We start from the raw sequence: 26,157 nt of genomic DNA on the forward strand, positions 1-26,157 counted from the left end.
TGGCACATGCATCTTGAGTTTGCAGTGGCTAGAGACCCTGGAAAATCATTATCTCTTTCTCTCTGTCTGCTGCTCTTTCTAAATGAATAAATAAATAAACACAATAGTAAAAAATAATCCATAAGTCTTATCAGACCACACATAATATTTTCTTCATCTAAAAAGAATTGAAATTAGAAATAAAACAAATATCAGAAAATGTAGGGGTGAGTAGGACTCACTGGTAGAATGCTTGTCTAGTATTCACTCAGCCCTTTGTTTTAGATATAGAACATGTAAAGATAAAAAAGTGAAGAGAAAATTTTGTAAATTTTTTAAAAACCTTTTGTTTATTTGTGCGAGAGAGAAGCAGAGATAGAGAGAATAGGCACACCAGGGCCTCCAGTCACTGCAAACGAACTCTAGATGCGGTGCACATGTCACCTTATGCATCTGGCTTACATGAGTTCTGGGGAATGGAACCTAGGTCTTTTGGCTCTGTAGGCAAACACCTTAACCTCTAAGCCATCTCACCAGTCCAAGAAAATTTTTTGCTACAAAAATAACAACAAAAATACTGCAATTTAGGCAATGTAGTGATAGTAGTGCTCAACGAAAAAATTACAGTTTGTAAAGTCTCAGAAGAAATATCTTGGACTTGAGAGATGGTGCAGAGGTTGAGGCACTTGCTTGCAAGGTCTAAGGGCCTGTATTTGATTCCCCAGTGCCCCTGTAAAACCAGATGCACAAAATGGTGCATTTATTTGCAACAGCTGGAGGCATACCATTCTCTCTGCTTGCACAGAAATAAGTAAATAAATAAATAAATAAATAAATAAATCTTTTAGAAAAGAGGAGAAATATCTGAAATTAATTTTCTAGCTTTTTATCTTAGCAGGCAGGGAAAAAAAAAAGGTAAACACAAGACATAAATGGAAAATAAAGCTATAAAATTCCTGAGCAAATAAATGAAAAAGATAATAGAAAAACAATAGAGATTAATGAAGTCAGAATTATTTCTTTCACAAGAAAAGAGAGAAATGGAGAAGATAGTCTGTGGAAAGCCTGCTCACTGGTAGCAGCTATTCACCAAGAAGCCTGCTCCATGGGGGAAGGTAGACTCCCAGGAAATGCTCACTGGAGTCAGGGAACCACAAGGGAATTGTTTGCTGGGGGAAGTTAGACACAAGGGAAGCCTGCTCACTGGAGGCAGGAAGGCACAGGTAAACCCAGTAGGCCTTGATCACCTCAGCTGACTGTGGCTAAGCCAGGCCTCTCTCTGGCTTTCTCCACATTCCCGTGTTCTTGCCTCAGTTGTCTCTGCAGAACAAAGCCCACACACCTGCCACCTCCACAGAACCTTGGTCAAGCCTAGCTCCACATCTCTTTCATTCTGCATTCACAGGCAGGTGACCCTGCTGCCCTCTTGGCACCTCACTCTTGGTCCAGACAGGGAGCTCAGGAGTATCTGGCAAATGCCTACCAGGGGATATCAGTGTTCCTTCACAACCTGCTAGGCTGGGGTACAGTGGGGGAGTAGGGGCAAATGCTCCTGTTCCTGAGCCCTGCAGGCAAAGCTTTGATCTTGGGTTGAAGAGATTCCACTCCTGCAAAGCAGCTCTCCTGTCAACCACCAGCTCAGAGCTGATGGGGCACTTGCCACCTCCACAAACTGCTTATCTGCCATTATAAATCCATCCCACTCCAATCTGGTTCAAACCTAAAACGGAACACACATGGAAGGTCCTACAAGGGAAATACTTGTTTATGCCTTAATAAATAAAACTTTTAGACTGAAATGAGTAGACCCCAACACAAAAAATAAATAAAAACAATAAAAGACAACAAACTGAGTGATCTCCACCAAGGTTGCCTAGCCCCACAAAAAGCATCCAATGAAAGCATAGAGGAAACAACAGAAATTGTATCTCAAAATGAAAGCACAATAATCTATGTGATACTGAGCAACCTAATCACTGAACAAGAATCAAATCATCAAAAAAACCAAAAATTCCATAAATAAAATGTACAGAGCCTTTATCATTAGGATTAATTAATTGAGAAAAAACAGAGTGATCTTAAAAAATAGATGAATGAATTGAAAGTGAGTCAACAAATAGAGGATCTCAACCACTAGTGATTAAGCTTAATGAAGAAATGATGAAATGCAAAAATGAATTTCAGGAAGCATCAAGAAAATCAAATCTTGACTGAAATTAGGTCCCCCCAAAAGATGGATATGATGGGAAAAAAGCACTAGAAAACAAAAATCAAATAAAGTTTTTTTAAAACCTCTCTAGAAGCCACTAACAGAGTCAATCATGTGGAGGACAGAACTTCAGATCTGGAAGACAAGACAGAAGAAACTGATTGGAAGTCCAAAAACGTGGCTAAGTTCAAAAATTCATGCAAACAGAATATGAGGGATTTGTTTGATACCCTAAAACGACCAAGCACCCAAATCATGAGTATAGCAAAAGGGGAAGAAATTAAAGCCAGAGGTATAGAGAACATGTTAAGAAAGTTATTGAAGAAAATATTCCCAACCTTGCACAAGAGAGGCCCAAACAGATACAAGAATCCTACAGAACACCAAACAGACAGGATCAAAGAAGAAACTCTCCAAGGTACAACCTAGTTAAAATTAAAAAAAAAAGAAATCAGAGAGTGCTAAAACCAGTAAGAAAAGAACAACTCATTTCATACAAAGTTAACCCCATCAAATTTATCTCAGATTTTTCAATGGAAACCATGAAAGCCAGAAGGGCTTAGAATAGAGGACTTCAAAGTCTAATAAACTATGGCTTCCCATCTAAACTACTGTACCCAGTGAAAGTATCCCTCACAATAGATGGTGAAAGAAAACTTTCCAAGACAAAAACCAGTCATATGATTATTTGAACATGAAACCAAACCTACAGAGAGTATTTCAGAAAATATTCCACACAGAGGATTTGGATGACCAATGTAAAGAGCCTATAAGAGGGCAAACAGAATAGCCAAAACTAGAGCAAGCATAAAAATGTTCAAAACAACCAACCCTATGAACCCTCCAGCATGACAGGGATTAAATCAAACTTCACAGTAATAACTTTAAATATTAATGGACTAAACTCACCCATAAAATGACACAACTTAATAGGGTGGATCAGAAAAATGGACCCTTCCATCTTCTACCTTCAAGAAACCCATCTCACCATTAAGGATAGCCACCTCCTCAGGGTGAAAGGATGGAAAATGATTTTCCAAACAAATGGAAATAAGAATCAAGTAAGTGTGGCTATACTAATGTGACAAAAAAAGACTTCAACAAAACGTAATCTAAAAGGACAAACAAGGCCACTTTTTACGCATCAAGGGAAAATCCAATAAGAGGACATCACATTCACAAATTTATCTGCACCAAACACAGGTACACCACATTTTATAAAGTAAAACCTACTTGACAACAAACCAGAAATAAATTTCAATACCATCATAGTAGGGGACTTAAATACCTCACTATCATCATTAGACAGATAATCCCAGAAGAAAACCAACATGTCTAAAGCAAATAAATCTCCTAAACAAACCTATTACATCCACCAAAAATTGAAATTTTAATCAAAAACTTCCCCAAAAGGACAAGTCCAGAACCTAATAGGTTCTCAGCTAAATTCCATCAAACCTTCACATAAAGGGAGAACATGTAATTTTCCTCAACTTCTTTAAAGCTAGCATCACCCTGATACCAAAACCAGCAGAGCTACAATAAGAAAGCTATAGATCTATATCACTGATAACCTTGAATACAAAAGTCCTGAACAAAATCCTCTTAAACTGAATTCAACAACACATCAAAATAATTACCCACCAAGATCAAGCAGTCTTCATCCCAGGGATGTAGGGATGGTTCAAAATATGGAAATTGTTTATAATGTAATACACCACATAAATAATCTTAAACAAAAGAACCACATGATCATTTCAATAGATGAGGAGAAGGCCTTCAAAAATATACCACTTCATGATTAAAATGCTGGAGAGACTAGGCTTGGAGGGTTTATATATCAACATTATAAAGGCTATATACAATTCACATAAAACCCAAATATATAATGGGGAAAGACTCAAGGAGTTCTCATTAAGATGAGGAGCATCTCCAAAGAATGTGGACAGGGATGAGGGAAAAGAGGGTACCAATGCATGATGTATCCATATGTAATATGTTGTTAATATTAATAATAGAAACATTAAAAAAAGATTTGGAACAAAACAGTGGTGCCTACTCTCAACACTTCTTTTCAACATGGTACTAGAAAACCTAACCCAAGTGATAAGGCAGGAAAATAAAGATATAAAAGTGATACAAATCAGAAAAGAAGAAGTCAAATGGGCCCTATTTGTGGATGACATAGGCCCTATTTGTGGACAACATGATCCTATACATAAGTGACCCAAAAATTCTACTATAAAACTTCTGAAGGTGATAAATTCCTTCAACAGTATGGCAGGATACAAAAACATCAGTGGCCTTCCTATACACAAAATATTAATATCCAGAAAAAGAAATCAGTGAGGATGTCTCATTTTCAGTAGTCACAAAAAAATCAAATACCTTGTAATAATACTAACAAAGGGTGTGCAAGACCTATATACTGAAAACATAAAAACACTCAAGAAAGAAATTGAGGAGGACATGAGAAGATGGAAAGACTTTCCATGTTCCTGGAGAAGTAGAACTAATGTGAAAATGACAACTCTACCAAAAGCAATACACAAACTCAATGCAACACCAAGAAAAATACCAGCATCATTCTTCACAGATATACAAAAAAGAATCTCAAAATGCATATGGAATGGCAGAAGGCCTTAGATTTTCAAAAATCTCCTCAGCAAAAGAAACACCTCTGGAGGTATCACCATACTCTATTCTAAAGCTATTCTATGAAGTTTTTAAAAAAGCAGCAAAAAAAACCAAACAAATAAAAAAATAGCGTGGTACTGACAAAACAACAATAACAACAAGAAACAACAAAACAACAATAACAACAAGAAACAACAACAACCATATAGACCAATGGGAAAGAATAGAAGATCCAGCCCTTAGTTCAAGCAACTACAGCTACTTGATCTTTGACAAAGGAGCCAACAATATACACTGTAGAAAACACAGCATCTTCAACAAATGGTGCTAGACAAATTGGATAACACATGTAAAAAAATGAAACTAGACCCACTCCTCTCACCATTCACAAAAATCAACTCCAGATAGATTAAAGACCTCAACATAAGGCCTAAAACTCTTAAAGGCCTGGAAGAAAATAGGCAGAATTGTCCATGGAATGTGGAAAGACTTTTACAATACCCCAGTAGGCTAGTAAATTAGTCACTCAACCATTGGGACCTCATGAAGCTAGAAAGCTTTTGTACAAACAGAGCCAAGAGACTACTCACAGAATCGAAGAAAATCTTCACCAGTTATACCACTGACAGAGCCTATTATCTAGAGTCTACAAAGAACTCCCAAAACTAATAACTAATAAATAAATCAGTCAATAAGTAATAAAACAATAAAAAAAATCAAGTAATCCTCTCAAAAATGGGGCAGAGTACTGAATAGGGAATTCTCAATGGAAGAAATACAGAATGGCTAATACTCACTTAAGAAACATCATGCCCAGAGGCATTCCCTCACCACAAAAAGAACTGGTTGCTGCTCTTACAACACATATCCCATGCCCCCATGGAGAATAGCTGCAATTCCAGCAGAACTGGGTCAAGGATGAGGGATAAGAGGAAACCAACACATGATGTATCCATATAAAATATGCTGTTAATAACAAAAAAATGAAAATGTTCAACATCCTTAACTATCAGAGAAATGCAAATTAAAACAACTGAGATTCCACCTTACTCCAAAAATGATGACGATCAGTAACAATTCAAATGACAATAAATGTTGGTGAGGATGTGGGGAAAGAATAACTTCATTCACTACTACTGGGAGTAAAAACTTGTACAACCACTATGGAAATCAATATAGATACACCTGATAAAGATGAAAATGGACCTACCAACTGATACACCTATTCCTCTATTGGGCATCTACCCAAAGGATCCACTGTTCACTGCAGACCATGTTTATAGCTGTTCAATTCATAATAGCTAAGAAGTGAGATCAACCCAGGTGCCCATTGTTTCATGATTGAATAATGAAGATGTGGTATATATACACAATGGAATTCTACTCAGCAGTCAGGAAAAAATGACTCAATGAAATTGTAATAAAATGGATGGACTCCAAATAAATCATACTAAGCAAACTGACACCAGTACAGAAAGACAAATGTCACATGTTCACCCTCATCTGTGGTTCATAACCTGGAACTAATTGAGTTGCATTTATAACTGAAAGACAGCTTGAGGGACAGATAATAGGGATGGAAGTGTTTGGGGAAAGGGGGAACGAGAGGACAGGGGAGATACACAAAATTAAAACTAAAAGGAGTCAGTACCATAAAAACCTTCCTCCTGGATAGTGGACAAAAAGATATAACCCTGTATAAGAGCATGAAGGGTTGTCTGTTAAGCAGGGCCCTGAATAGGGTAGAATGAAACCTAAGCCTAAAACAGTTGGCTCTGGCCAGTACCAAAAATTGGTTATTACACACATTGAGCTATTGATTTGAGAGACCTATGAGGTCCTCATAACCAAATAGGATTCGGTCATAGTACTTCATTACTGACCTGAGGTAAAAGGGAAGACCCTGTTTCTGAAGACATCACATGCTGCCGACACAGAATATTGAGAGCTTCAGTTGAACCCGGAAAGAAGCCAGTTCCCAGATAGCCTATATACTGCTGAAAAATACTATGTGAACTGCTGGGGGAAAATGGCCAACAAGGTTATGTGCTAGCAGAGGACACTTCTGTATGAAAGCAAGTGTCATCCAGTGTAGATGGGTTACCAATGGCTCTCTGATTGGCTAACATGTCTGCTTAGTGACAAGGAACCCATAGCTAGAACTGCCAACCAAGTCAGAATCATATGAAGAACAAGATCATGGACTCCAACAAGAAGCTCACACTAGTCTTACACCCATTAAAATCTCTTTTAATTAACAATGTTTATCCCATGTAACCTATGCTAACCTCAGTCTCCACTGAGGAATCTGTTTTTCTTTTTCAGAAGACAGCAAGAACCAAGGAGATAAACCACCCCTTGCAATCAGCCAAGGACCCAAGTTAAACCATGTATGAATTGGCAAGATGAGCAAGTGTGGTGCTTTCATGGCGAGCCTGAAAGCCATGGGGGCATGGGATATGGTGACAAACCCTAAGTATACCCAAAATGTATAAAAGCAGAAATCCAGAAGTTACTGAGAGATAAACATTAAAGTAGACTTGAAACTCATCCACCATGGCTCAGAGAATTTTGTGGAATAAGTGACAGAAAGATTTTAAGAGCTGCAAAATAGGAGGGAATATCCAGAAGTATTGCTTCCTTGCCTACAATGACTGACTGCTGCTCTCACAACCCACAACCCCATGATGAATACCAGCAACCCCACTAAGGAGGGTCCTCTGTGGAGTGGGGACTGGGAGAAGAGAAATGATCATATTAACACATGACATGTCCATACATAGTTTCTACATAATAATAAAGGTAAAATAGAATGCCACCACAAATTACTATGCAGATATTAAAAAAAAACATATTATGAAAAACACTAAGTCAACAGAGCAACTGGGAGAACTCAAATTATCAAACTATTTCAAGTACAAACAGGAAATCTATGAAAACAGAATAGAACCTTCACACAAGAAAAATGATGCTGAAATAGCACTAGGTATTATACTCTTGAAGATTTAAAGAATTAAAATCTGGGTCAATGGCTCAGTTGATAAAATGTTTTCTGCGTAAATATGGGGATCTGAGTTGGAATCTCTAGCATCCACATAAAACACATGTGTTGAAGGTCAATAATCTCAGTGATGGACAAGCAGAGACAGGAAACCTAGGGCTTGCTGACTAGCTAGTATAACTAACTCAGTCAACTCCAAGCTCAGTAAGAAACTGTCTCAAAGAATATCCAATATCAAACTCTGACCTCTACACACATGTGAATTTATGTGAACATATACCTTCACACACATGTGCCTGCCACACACATGAAAAAATAAGCATATGCACACACCACACGCATCTACATACAAACACAAAGAAAGAAAATTAAACAATTAATTATAATCCTCAGAAAGGCTTTCAGAGACTACAAAAGAAAGAAATGCTTTCTACTTTATTCAGTGGAGCAAATTTTACCAACAGAACCAGAAAAACACATCACAAGGTTTAAAACACAACTATAGGTCAATATTATTTATTCATTATATAAGGAAAAATTCTTAACACAATGCTAGTAAACCAAATCCAGTAACATATAAAACTAATTACATAACATGAACTACCTCATTTGACTCAAAAGATGTGCAATTTTTATAACATCTGAAAAGGTGCAGAAGAAAACAGATTTACGAAGATATATTTTGAGAACTCCAGTCTATCCAAACACTAGGGAATCCCAACTAGATGAATTTACTAATACCCACTTCAGTAGACTAACTGGCCTCTAGAAAAGTCCAAATTCTTTATTATGATATATACATTAACCAATAGAACAATAACTTAAATTATATAATAAGCATACATGTTAAAATTTCATTTAAAAGTACATTACTTTTTTGTGGTAATAGTAGTCCTTCCACCACTGGAGGATTGGTTATGAGATGAATATATTTCTTGTCTCAACTTTGATAGTTCCTTACAAATGAAATGCAATGGTTATTTAATGAAAATGTAAACATGAAGCAATAAGGATGACTAACCGTTTAAGGTCACTAACAGTAATTGCTACCACTCTTCCCTTTTAGCTTTGATATAAAATGGTTCTGATCCCACTAGTGTTACCACACAGTATCTCCAAGATTATAAATACCTTTGCAGAAATCTGCTGAGGTAACGTGTGTGTGTGTGTGTGTGTGTGTGTGTGTGTGTGTGTGCGCGCACGTACACATATTTGTGAGTAACTTGAAACTGAAGGGATGTAGTAATGAAGAGAAATATATAAAAGTTCTTGTTCCTGCTGGGTGTGGTGGTGCATGCCTTTAATCCCAGAACTTGGGAGGCAGACGTAGGAAGATTACTGTGAGTTCAAGGCCACTCTGAGAATACAGAGTGAATTCCAGGTCAGCCTGGGCTAGAGCAAGACCCTACCTCGAAAAACCAATATATATATATAGTTATAACAATACTAAATGTAAATCCCAAAACATAAAAATGTTTAAACTTCAATATGGAAGTTGATATAGATTTTTAACAGAAATTTGACAGTGAATTTTACTACAAGTGGTATTATTTTAATAGTTCCTTTCACTACATATTGGGCTCCACACTGGACATATAGCATAGTTTCTTAAAGAAGCTTCTCACAATCTAATAAGGAACTTATAGGATTAGGGGAGTTTCACTGCTAATGAAATACAAATTTCATGTCTTAAAAATATGAAATGTATAATACCACAGTCCTTTATGATTTTTGCTTAAATTCTAGCTTTCACTGGAATTATTTCTCCTGAAACATAAATCTTTTTCCTTATATACTGACATGCAATGAAGTATGTCTTGGAAATGTGTTCTTTCCTAGTCCATGTGAATCATTTGCCCTACAGCACAGGATTCTACAATTCTACTCCTTCACCTTTTTTTTTTTTCTTTTTACCTCTGATTGACGCTTTATAAGAGAATCCTTCTCTTCCAGCAAACTTGTCAGTTCATGAAGTTTGAATTGGAAGTCACTACAACTTCCTTCTCTTCTTGAAACATCTTTTTGGTATTGGTTTAATTGTGTCTAAGGATTTAGAAAGAAATAAGCATTTTCATGATGCTCATGTTTAAAATATATAACTGAGTTCCAGTATGGTTTAGTTCTGCAAATTCACATGAGTAGTTATGGATAATAAAATGCCAAATAATTATAAACATCTAAAAATTCATTAATATAAATATAACATAAAATGTCAGTTATAAATTTCACATTTAAAAATTATTTACCTATTTATTTATTTTGAGAGAGAGAGACAGAAAGAGGCAGGTAGAGAGAGAGAGAGAGAGAGAAAATGGGCGAACCAAGGTCTCTAGCCATTGCAAATGAACTCCACATGTATGTGCCACCTTGTGCATCTGGCTTATATGGATACTGGGGAATTGAACCTGGGTCCTTAGGCTTCACAACAAATGCCTTAAACACTAGATCTTCTCTCCAGCTGAAATTTCACATTTTGAAAAGGGTGTTTGCTATTGAGGATTAAGTATTATCTAAGCCAGATTCTGTGGCAACAACAATTATAACAATCCTAAGGAAAAAAGCACTTTAAAATTCTTCAAATACTAATTAAAGGTCTTTCAAAGTTAATGTTGGGACTTTAAGTTCACAAATCACTCCTATTAGATGTCTTATCTCAGTCCTCATTGCACCCTTGTGAGATAAACTTTATAAACTTAATTTATAAAAGTGCTACCTAACAGACAATCATATAATAATGGCTGCAACTCAGACTTTGGGCTACAAATCTTGTCTTCTTCATTACCACATAGGTGTATACATGATGGCTGTTAGGCGAAAGTTTTATTAATCATGTTGTGATAGATAGGAGGAAACTATTGGAGGATGTCTGACACAAGGATAGGTAGACCCATTTACTAATAATATTTTTGCTAAATTTTGATATTTCTTAAGATTTTATACTGATATTATGAAAGAAAATCACTTGGATATTTTGTTCAATAACATATTTAAGTATATTTGGTGACAATCACGAATCAGTAAAAATGATAATATTTCTTCATCCATCCAATCTAGAATTACAAGGTAATATACTATGTAGTGATTCTTGTTATTACCCCAATTTTTATGTCAATTACAGATACATAAAATCAAACATATTTTATCTTTCTGCTTGAAAACATCCTTAGCATTTATAATAACTCAAAATTAAATGATATTTTTAATAATTAAATAATGGCTTTGATGAATAATCTTAGCTATTATTCTTACCTACATAAGCATGCCTTAATCAAGATCATAAAGGGTCTTCCACCCACCCCAAAACATAAATAAATAAAATTAATTAAAAGCAAAACAATGAAATTAGTACCATTTTTACTGAGAAGAGAGATTAAGCTAAATTAGAAAATAATTTATGAATGATATTTTATAGACAGTGAAATATATTTGTAAGAAAATTTATAGCATTTTCCAAAAATTAATTTTTTTCTTATAACTTTAAATTTACAACTATCTTCACTATTTTAGAATGTTTAAAAACATGCATATTTATGCTATGCAGAATCAACATACCCTTAGCTTGCAGATCTCTCTATCTTTTTCTTGTCTCAAATTTTTTACCATCTCCATATAATGGTTGCCAATCTCATCCATTTTAGCCTGTAGCATCGGGCCTGTACAAGTCTCAGAAACCTACAATACAAAAACAATTCCCATAACTAGATTGCTATGAAGGAAATATATATTAAGTTTCAAGGCTTATTATTAAATGAATTCCACATGATTAAATAAGACATTTAAATAATGGGAGTGTTTTTCAGAAACTATTTAATAAAGTGTCAGTGAAATAAGATCTGTGTGGGAGTTCATCAAAAAGGAGCCCATGCACTTTCTCAAAGTAAAGAGAACACACACACACACACATACATTGTGTGTCTCACATTGTATGTGAGTGTATGTATGTATGTATGCATGCATGTGTATATATTATTATCAATATCTTTTATAATTATATAATGGAGTACCATATATTTAAAATATATATACCTGTATTCTAAGGTTCTTATTCTCTTGCTCTAAATTACGTTTACAATATTCTAGTTCTTTTAGTCTGTATTCCATATCTGATAGTGTATGTCGAAGAGAAAGGATATTTTCTTCCAGTGTCTGACATTTTGAGTTTGAGTCTTGAAGTCCTTGCTATAAAGAAGAACACAAATCCATAAGACAAGAACACTTCACAATTGCCTACCTTGAGTGACAAGGACTAGAGAAAGGAAAAACTTTTAGTCTCCTAAATTAGTTACTGGATTCTTGCAACTAGTCATCAACATTATAATGTGTCTGATTATTGAGGTTACAACTAGCAACTATGTAAGAATTTGGGACCATTTTATGAGAATGAAGATTGGGAAGGATGACTTTCAGAGGCTCATTGCAATTTTCTTGGAATGACCTGTGCACAAGCAACTGGAGAATTCCTCTAGAGTTCATTCACTCATTTGTTCAGTGCACAAATAATAAGTCAAGACTTAAAGAAGTAGTTTTCACAAATACGTTAGTAGATAAAATGAATGATGGGGCTGGAGAGTGGCTTAGTGGTTAAGCGTTTGCCTGTGAAACCTAAGGACCTGGGTTCAAGGCTTGATTTCACAGAACCCACGTTAGCCAGATCCACAAGGGGGTACATGCGTTTGGAGTTCATTTGTAGTGGCTGGAGGACCTGGTGTGCCCATTCTCTTTTTCTCTCTCTCACTCTTTCTGTCTCTCGGTCATTCTCAACTAAATAACTAAAAATGAATAAAAAAATTTTTAGAAGATAAAATGAATGATGAACCCAGATTTCTAGTGACAATTCTTACAACCTCAAAATACAGAGAATTATGTACTATATACATTACATAATTTATAACATTGTCAGTTTTTTTTTTTTCTGAAATGGCATTCAATCATTGACATTATCCAAAGCCACTCAATTCTGAAATCAACAAATTCTTACATTATACTTTAACTCTGTTTTGACTGTACACTGTAACTAGGATGTTCAGTAATCATGCATACTGAAAGCTATCCATCTAGCTTATCAACTGTGGTGGTTTGATTCAAGCGTCCCCTATAAATTTAGGTGTTCTGGATGCTAGATCCTCAGGTGAAGGAGATATAGGAATTAATACCTCCAGTAGGCAGTGTATTGTTGGGGGTGGACTTAGGGTGTTAGAGCCAGTTTCCCCTTGCCAGTGTTTGACACACTGTTCTGTTCCTGTTGTCCACCTTATGTTGGTCAGGGGGTGATGTCTACCTTCTGCTTAGGCCATCGTTTTCCCCTGCCATCGTGGAGTTTCCCCTCGAACCTGTAAGCTCTTTGTCCCAGAATAAACCTCTTTTTCCCAGAAGCTGATCTTGGTTGGGTGGTTTCTACCAGCAATGCGAACCTGACTGCAACATCAACAAAAGAAACATCAACTTACTTGCTGCTGGCGATTATTTGCTCTCACTGATGCCAAAAGTTCTTCATACTCTTTTATTTGATTTTCTTTGAATGCCAAGTCCTTCTCAAGTCTTACCTTGTCATTTTCCAGTGACTAAAAGCATACATTATTTATTAGGACTCAGAATCACATAAATTGTTAACAGTCATATAATTCAAAGTCTTGTTTGGACTATAAGATTTAAACAAATATTTACTTCATTAATTTGTGGTTGTTCAATAAACCAGAATTCTTCAGAATTAAGAAGAAAAGATATAAAAGTATTCAAACTTTTAAAACAAGTATGGAAAGCAGCATTTTAATGGGCTGACTAACTGTAAATGCAATTATGCAGAACTTTCTGAATTATTTTTATGTTTTTCTTCAATGTAAAATGACTCCTTTTTAATTCAAGAAGGTGGAGAATTTTCCAATTGGAAGTTAACCATTATTCATCAGAAAGCAGAAACAATGTTTTTAAAAGGCAAAAGGAAAACCACTCCAAAATCCTCAAGGAGTTCTTAACTATAGGGAAAGTATTCTGAATGTGTCTAGTTGATGGTACCAAGAACACCAATTAAGATAGAAATTAGAAATGGTGAATTTGTTAGAGAAAGATGTTTTCAAGTTGGTATAGTTGAAGTGAAATTTAAAGTCTGTTTTATTGTTACAGAAAAGGGGAAAATTCTCATTCAATTAGTAAGATTATTCTAACTTTGTAGGTTGCTCCTGGACTTGAAGCATTAAATTACCTTAGAAGTAAATTAAATAAGTGCACACTCAATATAATTTCATGTGTACATTTGATAGTTCTTTTACCATCTTCAACCTTAATTCACCTTCATAACATATTTTCTCTTTGCCTGTGTAAGCATAACATTAATATATTTTATTAAATTTAAAATAAATATGTTTAACATTTTCATTTCTGTGTTAGAAATCAAACAATTAAAAACACTTTGGAAAGATTATAAAAATAAGTAAAAAATCTTACTGTCAAGTCATGTTGAAGATGTCCAAGTTCCTCTCGAATGTTGCTAAATGTAGATAACACTAGTCTGAGTGACTTATCAGACATACCCCTCATCTTAGAGAAAAATAAAACAAACCAATTTAGAGCTTAGTTTTACTTATATTAAAAAATAGGCAACATAAGTAAAAGTAATTTTACTTTCTTGTTCCTACCAGCAAACATATGTTGCAATTCATTTTTTATATAATATTAGAGTACTGACACAAAACATTTTGTCAAAAATGCTCTTAAGCAATTCAAACAATTTTGCTGGAAAAAAATCATAGCTATGTACTTGGAAAATTGATTTTTTTTAACATGGCAAGGTATCTTGTTTCCTATACAGCAGAATTCTATTAGCAAATTCTTGCTTTGACTTTCATTCTTTGTTTAAATTTTAGAAGAGAAATGGAAAAAAAAAACATTCAACTTTCAAGTAATAAAATTAAGTTGCTTGGGTGTGCTGCTAAATTCATGGATTTTGTCCGAGTTGAGCACATACAAAGAACTCTTGGGAGATCAGGTTGTGCTCTGCTCTAAGCTACTCCATATTGGAGTTTTCGAATTGTATATAGAACTGAGATACTCTATTATTTTTGTGAAGGAGCAGTTTGCTCCATTTTGAGTATGAACAGTAAAGCAGATTGAGTACTCATCTTGTTGGTACAAGCAATCAACCACACACATGTCCATTGAGAATCATAAGGCACAGAATAATAAATACTTCATCTATGCAAATAAACGATTGTCACCTATCAATTTATAAAATTAAATCAAAAGCACATGACTATATGGGCATATCAAAATTATATCTGAAAACAAATTTAAAAATAGGCTCATGCACTTACCAAACACTCCAAACCAACAAATAATGTGACATTATGATGATATGAAAACAGCAAACCTAACATTTGGTTATGGAGGTACACACTGATTCATCATCAGACCATTTGGTACATGCATCATGGTACCAACAGGTGACAAAATCCTCAACTCCAGCTCTCTAGCTCATCATGTTCTGACCTACTTGACATGGTCCACTGACACTGACACTGCTTGAACTGGCCTCATCTTGACCCTCCTTGAACACAGACTCTCCTAGAAGCAGCTCTGCCTCAAACAGATTTGCTATGCACAAGACCTTTATGAAAGAGTTCCTTCTCAAGACCTTTACAAGCTAGAGCCATTAGCCATTCCATAATGGACAGGAAATGGGCTTATGATGCTTCAAACATCTCTGAAGAGCTACTGGTAGTTAATGGTTGCTGGGCAAGGAGTCTTTCTCTTCAATGATTTATCCACTACAATGCAGAAGGAATAAGAGGTTTATCAGCAGTGGGAGGAGTGGGGCAAGAGTGGGCAATGAGGGTTTATATCACCAAATATATGTGTATGAGATTTTCAAATAAATTTTAAAACAGAAAAAGAAGGACACTTGTGCCATGGAGAAAATATTTTCTAAATTGGATACTACAAAATGTTACCAGGAGCTGGGCATGGTGGCGCATGCCTTTAATCCCAGCACTTGGGAGGCAGAGGTAAGAGGATTGCCATGAGTTCAAGGCCACCCTGAGATGACAGAGTTAATTCCAGGTCAGCCTGGACCAGAGTGAAACCCTACCTCGAAAAACAAAAAAATAAAAAATGTTCCCAGGGTTACATGATCTTGTTGAACTTAAACTAATTAAACAATAATCTATTTGAACGATATCATAATTGAAGTAAAACACCATACAGTGTACACATAAGATTTTCTACTTAATGTACACATGCTTAAAATATCAAAGCTAAAGTTTCCTATTTTAAAAAGAACACACACCATAACCAATTTAGTTTTATTTACTGATGCAAAATGATTCTAAAATGTAAATCAATGGATGTAATATAGCATATAAAGAGACTCAAGGGAAGAAATCACTTTATTATCTCACTAGATGCAAATAAGTGCCCTTGATAAAAATTAACATCCCTTCATTACAATAATAGCCATGAAGTAATTAGGAATAAAAGGAAAATAAAACTCAAAGCAATATATGACAAATATATAGCCACCTTTATTTTAAATTGGAAAAACTCAAGTTATCAATATCAGGAATGAAGCAAAGATATCTATTCTTTCCAATATTATTTAATGCTTTGTTTAAATTCTTAGCTAGAGTAATAGTGCAAAAAAAAGAAAGAAAGAAAGAAAGAAAGGGACAAAACAGGTAAAAGGAGATATTCATTCTCTCCATTTGCAGACAATATGATCCTATACATAAATGAAATTTTAAAAATTTATTCATTTATTTGAAAGAAGAGAGAGGGTGAGAGAGAGAATGGTCATGCCAGGGCCCCTTGCCAGTGCAAATGAACTCCATACACGTCCACCACTTTGTGCATCTGGATTAAATGGATAAATATTTCGCATTACTCATTGGTATAAACAATATGAAAAATAATGTAATAAATTACTCAAAAACTATTACCACTGGCTATATAAGTTCTCTATATAAGTTAACATACCACGTAGCTGCTTGCACATGCATGTTTATTGTGACATCATTAATAATAACCATGATAAATAATCAGTCTAGATGTCCATCAGTAGATTATAGATGGATAAAGTTGTGGTGAACATACAATTGAGTTTGATTTAACCATAAAGAAAAAAGATAATGTCATTTTAGGAAGAAAAAAATCAAAACCAATGAAGGAAATAATAAATATTAGAAAAAAAACATAGTTTTTCATGGTGATAACAATAAAATATGTGAGCTTTACAGTTTTAAAACAGAAATCAGGGCTGAGGAAAATGGCTTAGTGGTTAAGGCACTTGCCTGCAAAGCTAAAGAACCTAGGTTCAATTCCCCAGCACCCACGTAAGCTAAATGCACAAGATGGTGCATGCTTCTGAAGTTTGTATGCAGCAGCTGGAGGCCCTGGCACTCATTCTCTCTCTATCTGGTTCTCTCTCTCTGCTTCTTTCTCTCTCTCTCTCAAATACATAAATAAAAGTAAAATATTTATAAAACAGAAATCAATGAAAGTGAAAAGAAAAAGGAATGTTTCTCTGACAAGTATTTAGTGGAATTAATAAATCTTTGTCAATATTGATAAAGAAGAGAGAGAAAAGACACAAATTCTTATTCCTAGGAATTAAATAGAGGATAGCAATATAATCCTGTAGTTAAGGAAATATTATGAACAACTTTAAACACATACATTTCACAACTTAGGTGAAATTAATGACATTTTTGAAAGGCCCAAATAATACAACTAGTTTAATATGAAACAGATCATATGAATAGCCCTATGAATATGGAAGAATTACATTTAGAATTATTGTAACTTTGCTTAAGTCAAAATACCAGTGCCAGAAATATTTTTCTTTTTAAACAGAGCTTTGTTTTTTAATTTAAAATATAATTTACATGTGATTTGCCTATTTAAAGTATAATTCAATGGGATTGTACAATTATTTGTTAAAATCTAATTTTATTTTATCATTTTTCCTGTCTTTTTCACTTTTTTAATATTTAATGGCAGATTATACTCTTTTAGCCCCTTGCTCCAGTTCCCATTACCCTAGAGGCTGGATGCCCTCCACAAGGGTGTTATGGTATTCTCTGTGGGGTCCAGAAGGCCTCAGTAAGTCCCTTCCCCAGATATTTTAACTGTAGAGTTTGAACAAATATTTAAGGAAGAATTAGCATAAAATCTATAGTGTCTTTAAGAACACACAAACTTTAAAAAATTCATAATTAATTTTATAAAACAAGTATTATCCTTGTACTAGACCCAAAGAGAGGGTGAAAAAGAAAAAAAAAAAAACTACAAATAAGTATCCTTCAATCTTTCATTAAATTTAAGATTTATTTTTTTTAATCAAAAAGTACTTGGGAGGCTGAAATAGGAGGATTTCTGTGAGTTCAAGGCCAGTCCGAAACTACAGAGTGAATTTCAGTTCAACCTGGACTAGAGAAAGACCATACCTTAAAAAAATAAACAGAAAAACAAAATCAGCAGATAAAAAAGTAAATGAAGTGGGCTTGGTGGCGCACACCTTTAATCCCAGCACTCGGGAAGCAGAGGTAGGAGGATCGCCAAGAGTTCTAGGCCACCCTGAGACTCCATAGTGAATTCCAGGTCAGCCTGGGCTAGAGTGAGACCCTACCTCGAAAAACCAAAAAAAAAAAAAAAAAAAAAAGGAAAAAAAAATGAATGGCTGGAGAGATGGCTTAGCAGTTAAGGCATTTACCTACAAAGCCTATGGACTCAGGTTTGACTCCCCAATCCCCACATAAAGCCAAATGCACAAAGTGGTGCATGCTTCTGGAGTTCACTTGCAGTGGCTAGAGGCCCTTTTGTGTCCATTCTCTCTCTTTGTCTCTCTTCTCCCTACACTTCTCTCTGCTTGCAAATAAATAAAAAAATATAAAAACACTCTTAAAAAAACAAAATGTAATTACTAGGAGGAGGACTAGTTGGTAAGGACCTCAGCAGGAGTGGGAAGGAGATAAGAATGGGTAATGGGGATGAATATGATAAAAATAAATTATATACAATATATGAATTTGTCAAAAATAAAGATAAATAAACATCATCAAGAAAATGACTTACCATATTATTTTGGTTGGATATCTCATTACCAGAGGGGGGAAAAGAGGTATTTCTAAGTTTCAATTCCACATATATATATATATATATATATATATATATATATATATATATATATATACACATATATCCCATATCACCATATACTTACAATAAAACTTTATGTTGCTAACAATATTTGTTTCACAAATATGAGACCATAGTTAATACTCAGATGATAAACCAAAGGCCTCAGGATAATATCAAACTTAGACATAGATTCACCAGATATAACCATAATATCTTTAGAATTCTTTCCTGCAGATTCATGTACTCTTTTTTGCTATTAAAAAATACTTGTTTTGACTTTATTGGTTGTACAAAGTGATGGATTTCATATAAGACATTTTCATCCATGTATATTGTATACTTTGGCCATATTTTCTATTGCTCTCTCCTGCCCCTTTCTTTTCCTCCCCTTCTTTTTCCCAATTAGTCCCCATCTATTTCAATGCCTTACAGTTACATACATATGACCTATATTCCACTTATAAGACATATGAAAAATTTATCTCAATCTGGCTTATTTCACTTAACGTGATGAAATTCAGTTCTATCCATTTCCGGAATATGACAATATTGCTCTTTATGGCTACAAAAAAACTCAATTGTGTATGCATATATACCCTAATTTTTCATGGTATATGATGTTTTTAAATATTTATTTATTTATTTTACATAGATTTTAGTCTTATATCCCCTCACTCCTGGTCCCCATTTCCCTGCAAGTAACCCTTACTAGGGTTATTGTTGTTCACTATGGGATAATTAGGGCATCTGTCAGTCTTGATCTATTCATGTGGTGATTAATATATATACTGATTACATAACATTTTTGCTGTGAATCTCACAATAAACAGGGACGTGCAGGCGGCTCTGTGGTATGCTACTTAAACTGTTTGAGTATATACCCAGGAGTGGCAAAACTGGATATTATGGTTGTTATCTTTTTAGTTTTGTGATGACCATCCATGTTGATTTCCATAGGGGCTGGGCTGATTTATATTACCACCAGCAGTATGTAATAGTTTCTTTTTTTCCATATCCTAGTCAACATTTGTTGCCTTCTATTTTCCTAATGTACTCTTAATTTTGGTGTTATTTCCTTGGGATTTATGTCGATTTGCAGTTTTCCAATCATTATGAAGAAATTTGCAGTTCTTATGATCTCTATCTTTACATAACTCAGGAAGAACAAAGCATGCCTTTTGCTTCTCTTACTGTGGATAATGTAGCTAGGGTTAAGTAGAAGATGAGATGGAGAGAAAGCCATGAGTTACAGTTGGGTTGTAATAAAGCAGGAAAGACTGAATAAGAACATTCCACAAGAATGAACAATATTTCTATGATGATCCTAAATGCTATTCACATTACTTTTTTGTTTTGTTTTTCAAGGTACAGTCTCACTCTATCTGAGGCTGACCTGGTATTCATTCACAGTGGAGTCTAATGCTGGCATCAAACTCACAGTGATCCTCCAACCTCAGCCTCCAGAGTGCTGGGATTAAAGGCATGTACCACCATACCTTGCTTCATCTTACTTTTGATGGTCTGAATAAGCTATAATGCACAATATCAAATTGAGATATAATCAACTTTTTTTAAAAATATTTTTTAAATTTTTATTTATTTATTTATTTGAGAGAGACATACACAGAGGGAAAGACAGATAGAGGGAGAGAGAGAGAATGGGCGTGCCAGGGCTTCCAGCCTCTGCAAACGAACTCCAGACGCATGTGCCCCCTTGTGCATCTGGCTAACGTGGGTCCTGGGGAACCGAGCCTCGATCCGGGGTCCTTAGGCTTCACAGGCAAGCGCTTAACAGCTAAACCATCTCTCCAGCCCTATAATCAACTTTTGTTAAACATGATTTTCATACAAATCTTTCTATTGTTAATTAAAAGAATCATCCTAGATAGTTTATGAGGGTTGGTGACACATGTCTACTCCTGTTCCCATCTTACCTGAAGAATATAACGAATTTGCTGTTTTGTGAACTCTGACAATCCTTGAGGAATTAATGATTCAATGTCTTCTGCCTGTGAGGAAAAGTATGCATTGAATGTTTTCTTTAAAAAAATTATCATTCATAACCTATAGAATGCTATGTAATAATGCCTAGTTTAGATATATTAAAAGATTAATTTCATTTTTGAATATGTTCAAAGCCAGCATGTGATACATAGTGATTTCACAGCCAGGCTAGGATATTTAGTTGAACATTGTCTCATATATGTACATCTGAGATTTATTTATATGGGGATAATAAATAAATATATAATAATCCAAAAAGTCAAATTCCACTGAACATAACCTCAGTAAATATTTCAAACTAAAAGTTTTGTTGGATTATAAATATCATGCTGTGGAATCTGCATTCTTATACAATGAAAGCTATGAAATAAAATAAGAGGTATTATGGTGTGATGCCCACACAAATGCAATAGTGGCACACAACTATGGTGGGGAACCAACTGCTCTTGATTTTGCTAATGATCCCCTCAGTGGTATGGGACCCATAGCTGGAGCTGGGAAACAAGTCAGAACCATATCCAAACATAAGCCCACTCTCCAATATCAAGCTACCTTCCATCATGGGATACAAGAGGGCCTACACCTATTAAACTCTCTATCAAAAAAGTAAGTGTAATCTCAACTTTCCGTGTGCTATCTTACTCTCCGTTGGAGAATCTGCTTCTCTTTATCAGATAAATGCAGATCCTAAGGAGAGAGCTGCCCCATCATACCTCAAAAGGGCCCCGACTGAAACTAAGGAAAATTGGCAAAACAAGCAAGGGTGCTGTTTTCCTGATGAAAAGGATACCAGCACAAAGGGGAAGGAGACTCAACAAAGAGAAAAATCAACTCCTACCAAATCAGAGAGCCAGAGCCTCAGAGGCCCCCAACACCTCAGCACTGAAGCAGACCAAAAATGAACCCAACATGGCTCAGGGAAATTTTGTGGAAGAGGGGGTGGAAAGAATGTCAGAGCCACATATTGGGTCATGATATGCAGAGACATTTATCTTACCAATAACTGTAGGCTAATTCCATAGTGCATGACCCATTTACATCAACAAGGAGGGGCCATTGGGAGGGGGGAGGTCATGGATGAGCCCAAACAATGGTACCAAACTGCCTGTATTTGCTGAAACGAAAACTAATAAATTAAATTTAAAAAATTAGAGGTATTACAATATCTATTGAAAATTTAAACAGACTATGGCAAATCTTGAGAGATTATGATTTTGCCACAGCAACATTTAGAAGCATCAACTAATTTTAAGAGAGAAGCTAAATGGAAGTAAGTGCTTTTTAAAGGCAATTTAGGGCTTACAGAATGGAATGACTGTAGTATATAACACAGTGGAAATAAAGAACAAGAAGTATAAATGGGATGATTGTGTTCTTAAAACCATTATTTGATTACATATTCCATTTAAATAAATTATTATGAAATTTATATGACATATGTAATGGCATGTATATTTGAACACTTTTATCTCAAGTTGCTGGCACATATAGGATTTAGAAGCATATTAGGAATAAATTTACTTTTTAATTAGGTTTATCATGTAAGTTTCAGTTTCTAAAATAAATTTTAAATGCCCTTATAAGAAAGAAATTTGAATATTAAAGTGACAGGGATGAAAATGTTCTTTATGCAAACTACTTCTATATAGCCTTTATTAATTTATTAACTATTGCTACACTTACTTTATCTGTAGATTCAAACTCCTGTTTGCTAAAAGAACAACAAAAGACAATGTTAGCAAAATATATACAGTGATATTATGTAATTACTACTGTTCTCTTTATTTTACATTTTGTTATATCATAATAGTACTGGTTCAATTTACAATCATAATTTTTAAACTATCTAAAATAACACTGTCAATTTAACTGAAATTATTTCCCTGGAATTAGCTGATTTAATAAAAAATGAACAACATCTGAATAAAAACAGTAAAGTCTGCAGAAGTAATTAGCACATCATCCATTACCACAGTCGATTTGAGGGTAAATAGAGAAGTGTGCGGTGCTATGCAGTACATGCTACCTTAGCGACTGAAGTTCTTGTATTTATCACTTGCAGTTTTGACACTAGCTTCTTTCTATTGTGTTTTCAAGTTCCTCATACATTTTTAAATATAAAAAACCTTTAACAGTAATGCTAAAGTGTCCAATCTGTTTTTAATATGTGCAGCTGTGAAGAGGCGTGAAGGACAGTTGAATCTACACAGGGTGAAGCCTTAAGCAAAATGACCCAAATTGTAGTGGATTAATAGAATTTCCAGCAACCAAATGAGTACTTGGCCAGAGGGGTTGAAACACTGTTTGTAAAGCCAAATTAAACAGACAATATCATGTAGAATTGTTCATGGTTAGACCAGTCTGGTACATGCTTCTTCAGGAAAGGGGGTAAACTATAAAAACTAGTTATAATGTTGTTAGGGGCAACAGCCAGGCTTTTATTTTTGCATACATTCTTCCTGTGCACTTGATAGAAGAATGGAGCACAAATGCATATGGTGAATATATTCAAATAACAAAAAACCCGTTACACATGTTCTGAGAGCAAGACAAAATAATATTTGAAGGAACAGAGTTTTAGCACATTTCTTATGAGCAGTATGTTCCTACAGAGGTAAGTGGCTCACTGGGTAAAACCTCTTACATACTTTTACAAAATATATAAGCCAGTGTGGAGAAAGAAAACTGTATTTTCCATTTCTCATAGCATGCATAATACATGTGTAATAGTGTGCATGTATTTGTGTTGCATTTCTTGTGATGACAAAAATAGAATTTGTGGGTTGTCCCTATGAAAAAATAAAATACCTTTCATTTGTTGATGCTTTATTACAGTAAGTACATGTATATATTTGAAAGTAAATCAAATTAAAAATAGAAATCACAATGCAGTTCCAGTGCCTGGAACCAAGATTAATTAATTAGAATTTTACCAGTTAATAGATAATTTTGTGTTTGCCCTTCTATCTTCCAGTTTGCATGTCAATTTATTATGCATGTTACTAGTTACTTTCTTTGTTCTATAGATCAGAAAACAAAGCCAATAAAAATAAGGAAAAATAAATCATGTTTAATTTTGACATTTTAAAAATTATTCAGAGTGTTTCCACGAGACAATAATCTTTCATTCTAACTTTACGCACACTTATAGTTGAATTGCATTTTTAAAAAGAACAAAAGTGGATAAGTAATGCGAAAGATATGTTGAGAAAATTGAAACAGAGAACATGCCAGGAAGTCAGTATGGATGGTAACTGGTAATTATATAGGGCAGTCAAAAACAGAATCGCATTACATATCATCTTCTCAATTGGAAAAGTGGGAAAATAATAAGGCAAAATAAGAGAAGAGTGACAGAGAAATTGATAGCAGATGAGGAATAAAAACAAAGAAACCAATAACCTTCTCTTAAATAGAAACTCTTGAGCTCCCAAAACTTGTGAGATGTCATACTGAAATGCTAAATAATTAGGAAATAGTATAATTTTCTTTGCCTAAGTACTTTATTTTTCGGTGGAAAGACCTCTCTATGTAGCTCAGGCTACCCTCAAACTCATGCTCCTTCTATCTCTGCCTCTCTAGTGGGTTTAAAGGACTGAGCACCACACCAGATTCTCTCTTTGAGAATCAGTATGTGACAATGCATTTAGAATACATTTAAATTGAATTCCATAAAACTCTTTTGAGTAGATACTTTACTAAGCTCATATAATCTGAAATTCTGGGCAATGTGAAACATGAATATCATTGTGTCTTGTAATTTATTTGAACATGTTGTGGCTGGAGAGATGGCTCAGCATTTAAAGGCACTTGCTTGAAAACATGTAAAATGAATCTAAATTCTGTAGTCTTTTCAAAATATATCACGTAAATAATCAACAATTCCTTCTTCCTACAGTATGTAAACACGCCTGACATTGTACAGGTATTATTGAAAGGATAAGTAATTTGCTTAAAAGAAAAAGTGGATTCAGAGTGTAGGTTCTAAGTATAGGTTTTGCTATTTTTGCATACCTAGGCTAGTTGTGTTTATTTATTTTTAAAATTAAAAATATATTTTATGGGCTGGAGAGATGGCTTAGCGGTTAAGCGCTTGCCTGTGAAGCCTAAGGACCCCGGTTCGAGGCTCGGTTCCCCAGGACCCACGTTAGCCAGATGCACAAGCAGGCGCACACGTCTGGAGTTCGTTTGCAGAGGCTGGAAGCCCTGGCGCGCCCATTCTCTCTCTCTATCTGCCTCTTTCTCTCTCTGTCACTCTTAAAGAAATAAATAAAAATGAACAAAAAAAATAAAAAAATATATTTTATTTTTTATAAGGAGAGAGAGAATAGGCACAGCAGGGCCTCTGCAAACAATCTCCAAATGCATACACCACTCTTTGCATCTACCATTATATAGGTACTAGGTAATCAAACATGGGCCATCAGGATTTGCAAGGAAAAGCCTTTAATGGCTGAGCCAAACATCCAGCCCAAGCTAGTAGGTTTTGATCATGTATCAGAATCTTTAAGAGGGCTTATTGCTGAACCCAACTTATAGGTTTTCTGATTCTTTATGTCTCATGTTAAGTTCTCACATGATGCTTGGCAACAGATATCTACACACATTTATTGCTTATTTGCAAAGCACAGAAGAGGAACACATAGGCACAAGTCAAATCTAGGAAAGACTTGCAGAAAAGCTGGCTGATATATTTGAAATATTTGAATCCATCTAAAGTCCTTGGTAGCTATGTGGACTGAACTAATAACACTTTTTTTGGTCTCCTTTTGTATCTGTTAGTGTATGTGTGGGTGCATGCTCATAGGTATGAGTGTGGACACATGTGTCCCATGATGCACAGGAGAAGGTCAAAGGACAATTTTCATCAGTCCTTGGCACTACCTTGCATTATTCACTGCTGTGTTCACCAGGCTAACTGGCCTTGCAGCTTGGAGGAAACTCTCTTGTCCCCACTGCCTATCTTGCTTTGGGCATGATGGGATTACAGGAACCCTCCACAGCTTTCTGCTTTTATATGAGGTCTGAGTATCACAACTCAGTTCATGGCAATTTAGAGGGAAGCACTTCCTCCACGGCGCCATCTCCCTAGCCCTTTGATTTTTGATATGAAATTTTGTTGGGCTAGTGAACTTGTACATCAAGAGTTACATGTAGATATTTTGTATAATGGGAACGAGGAGAGTTCAGACAATACAAG

At 35.0% G+C, this 26,157-nt stretch overlaps 1 protein-coding gene across 1 annotated transcript in view; it reads right to left on the reverse strand.

Annotated features, from left to right (window-relative positions):
- Positions 1 to 26,157, reverse strand: part of Pof1b (POF1B actin binding protein) — a 90,734-nt gene that overhangs the window by 5,921 nt on the left and 58,656 nt on the right. Inside the window, exons 8-15 of the mRNA XM_004669612.2 lie at positions 22,641 to 22,668; positions 20,888 to 20,962; positions 14,268 to 14,360; positions 13,274 to 13,387; positions 11,853 to 12,005; positions 11,379 to 11,498; positions 9,741 to 9,869; positions 8,700 to 8,782 (exon numbers count right to left, since the gene is read on the reverse strand). Of these exons, the coding sequence (XP_004669669.2) occupies positions 8,700 to 8,782; positions 9,741 to 9,869; positions 11,379 to 11,498; positions 11,853 to 12,005; positions 13,274 to 13,387; positions 14,268 to 14,360; positions 20,888 to 20,962; positions 22,641 to 22,668 (795 nt within the window). The remainder of the gene's footprint in view (positions 1 to 8,699; positions 8,783 to 9,740; positions 9,870 to 11,378; positions 11,499 to 11,852; positions 12,006 to 13,273; positions 13,388 to 14,267; positions 14,361 to 20,887; positions 20,963 to 22,640; positions 22,669 to 26,157) is intronic.

Source organism: Jaculus jaculus, chromosome X (assembly GCF_020740685.1).
Source record: "Jaculus jaculus isolate mJacJac1 chromosome X, mJacJac1.mat.Y.cur, whole genome shotgun sequence".
In the NCBI taxonomy this organism is placed as follows: Eukaryota; Metazoa; Chordata; class Mammalia; order Rodentia; family Dipodidae; genus Jaculus; species Jaculus jaculus.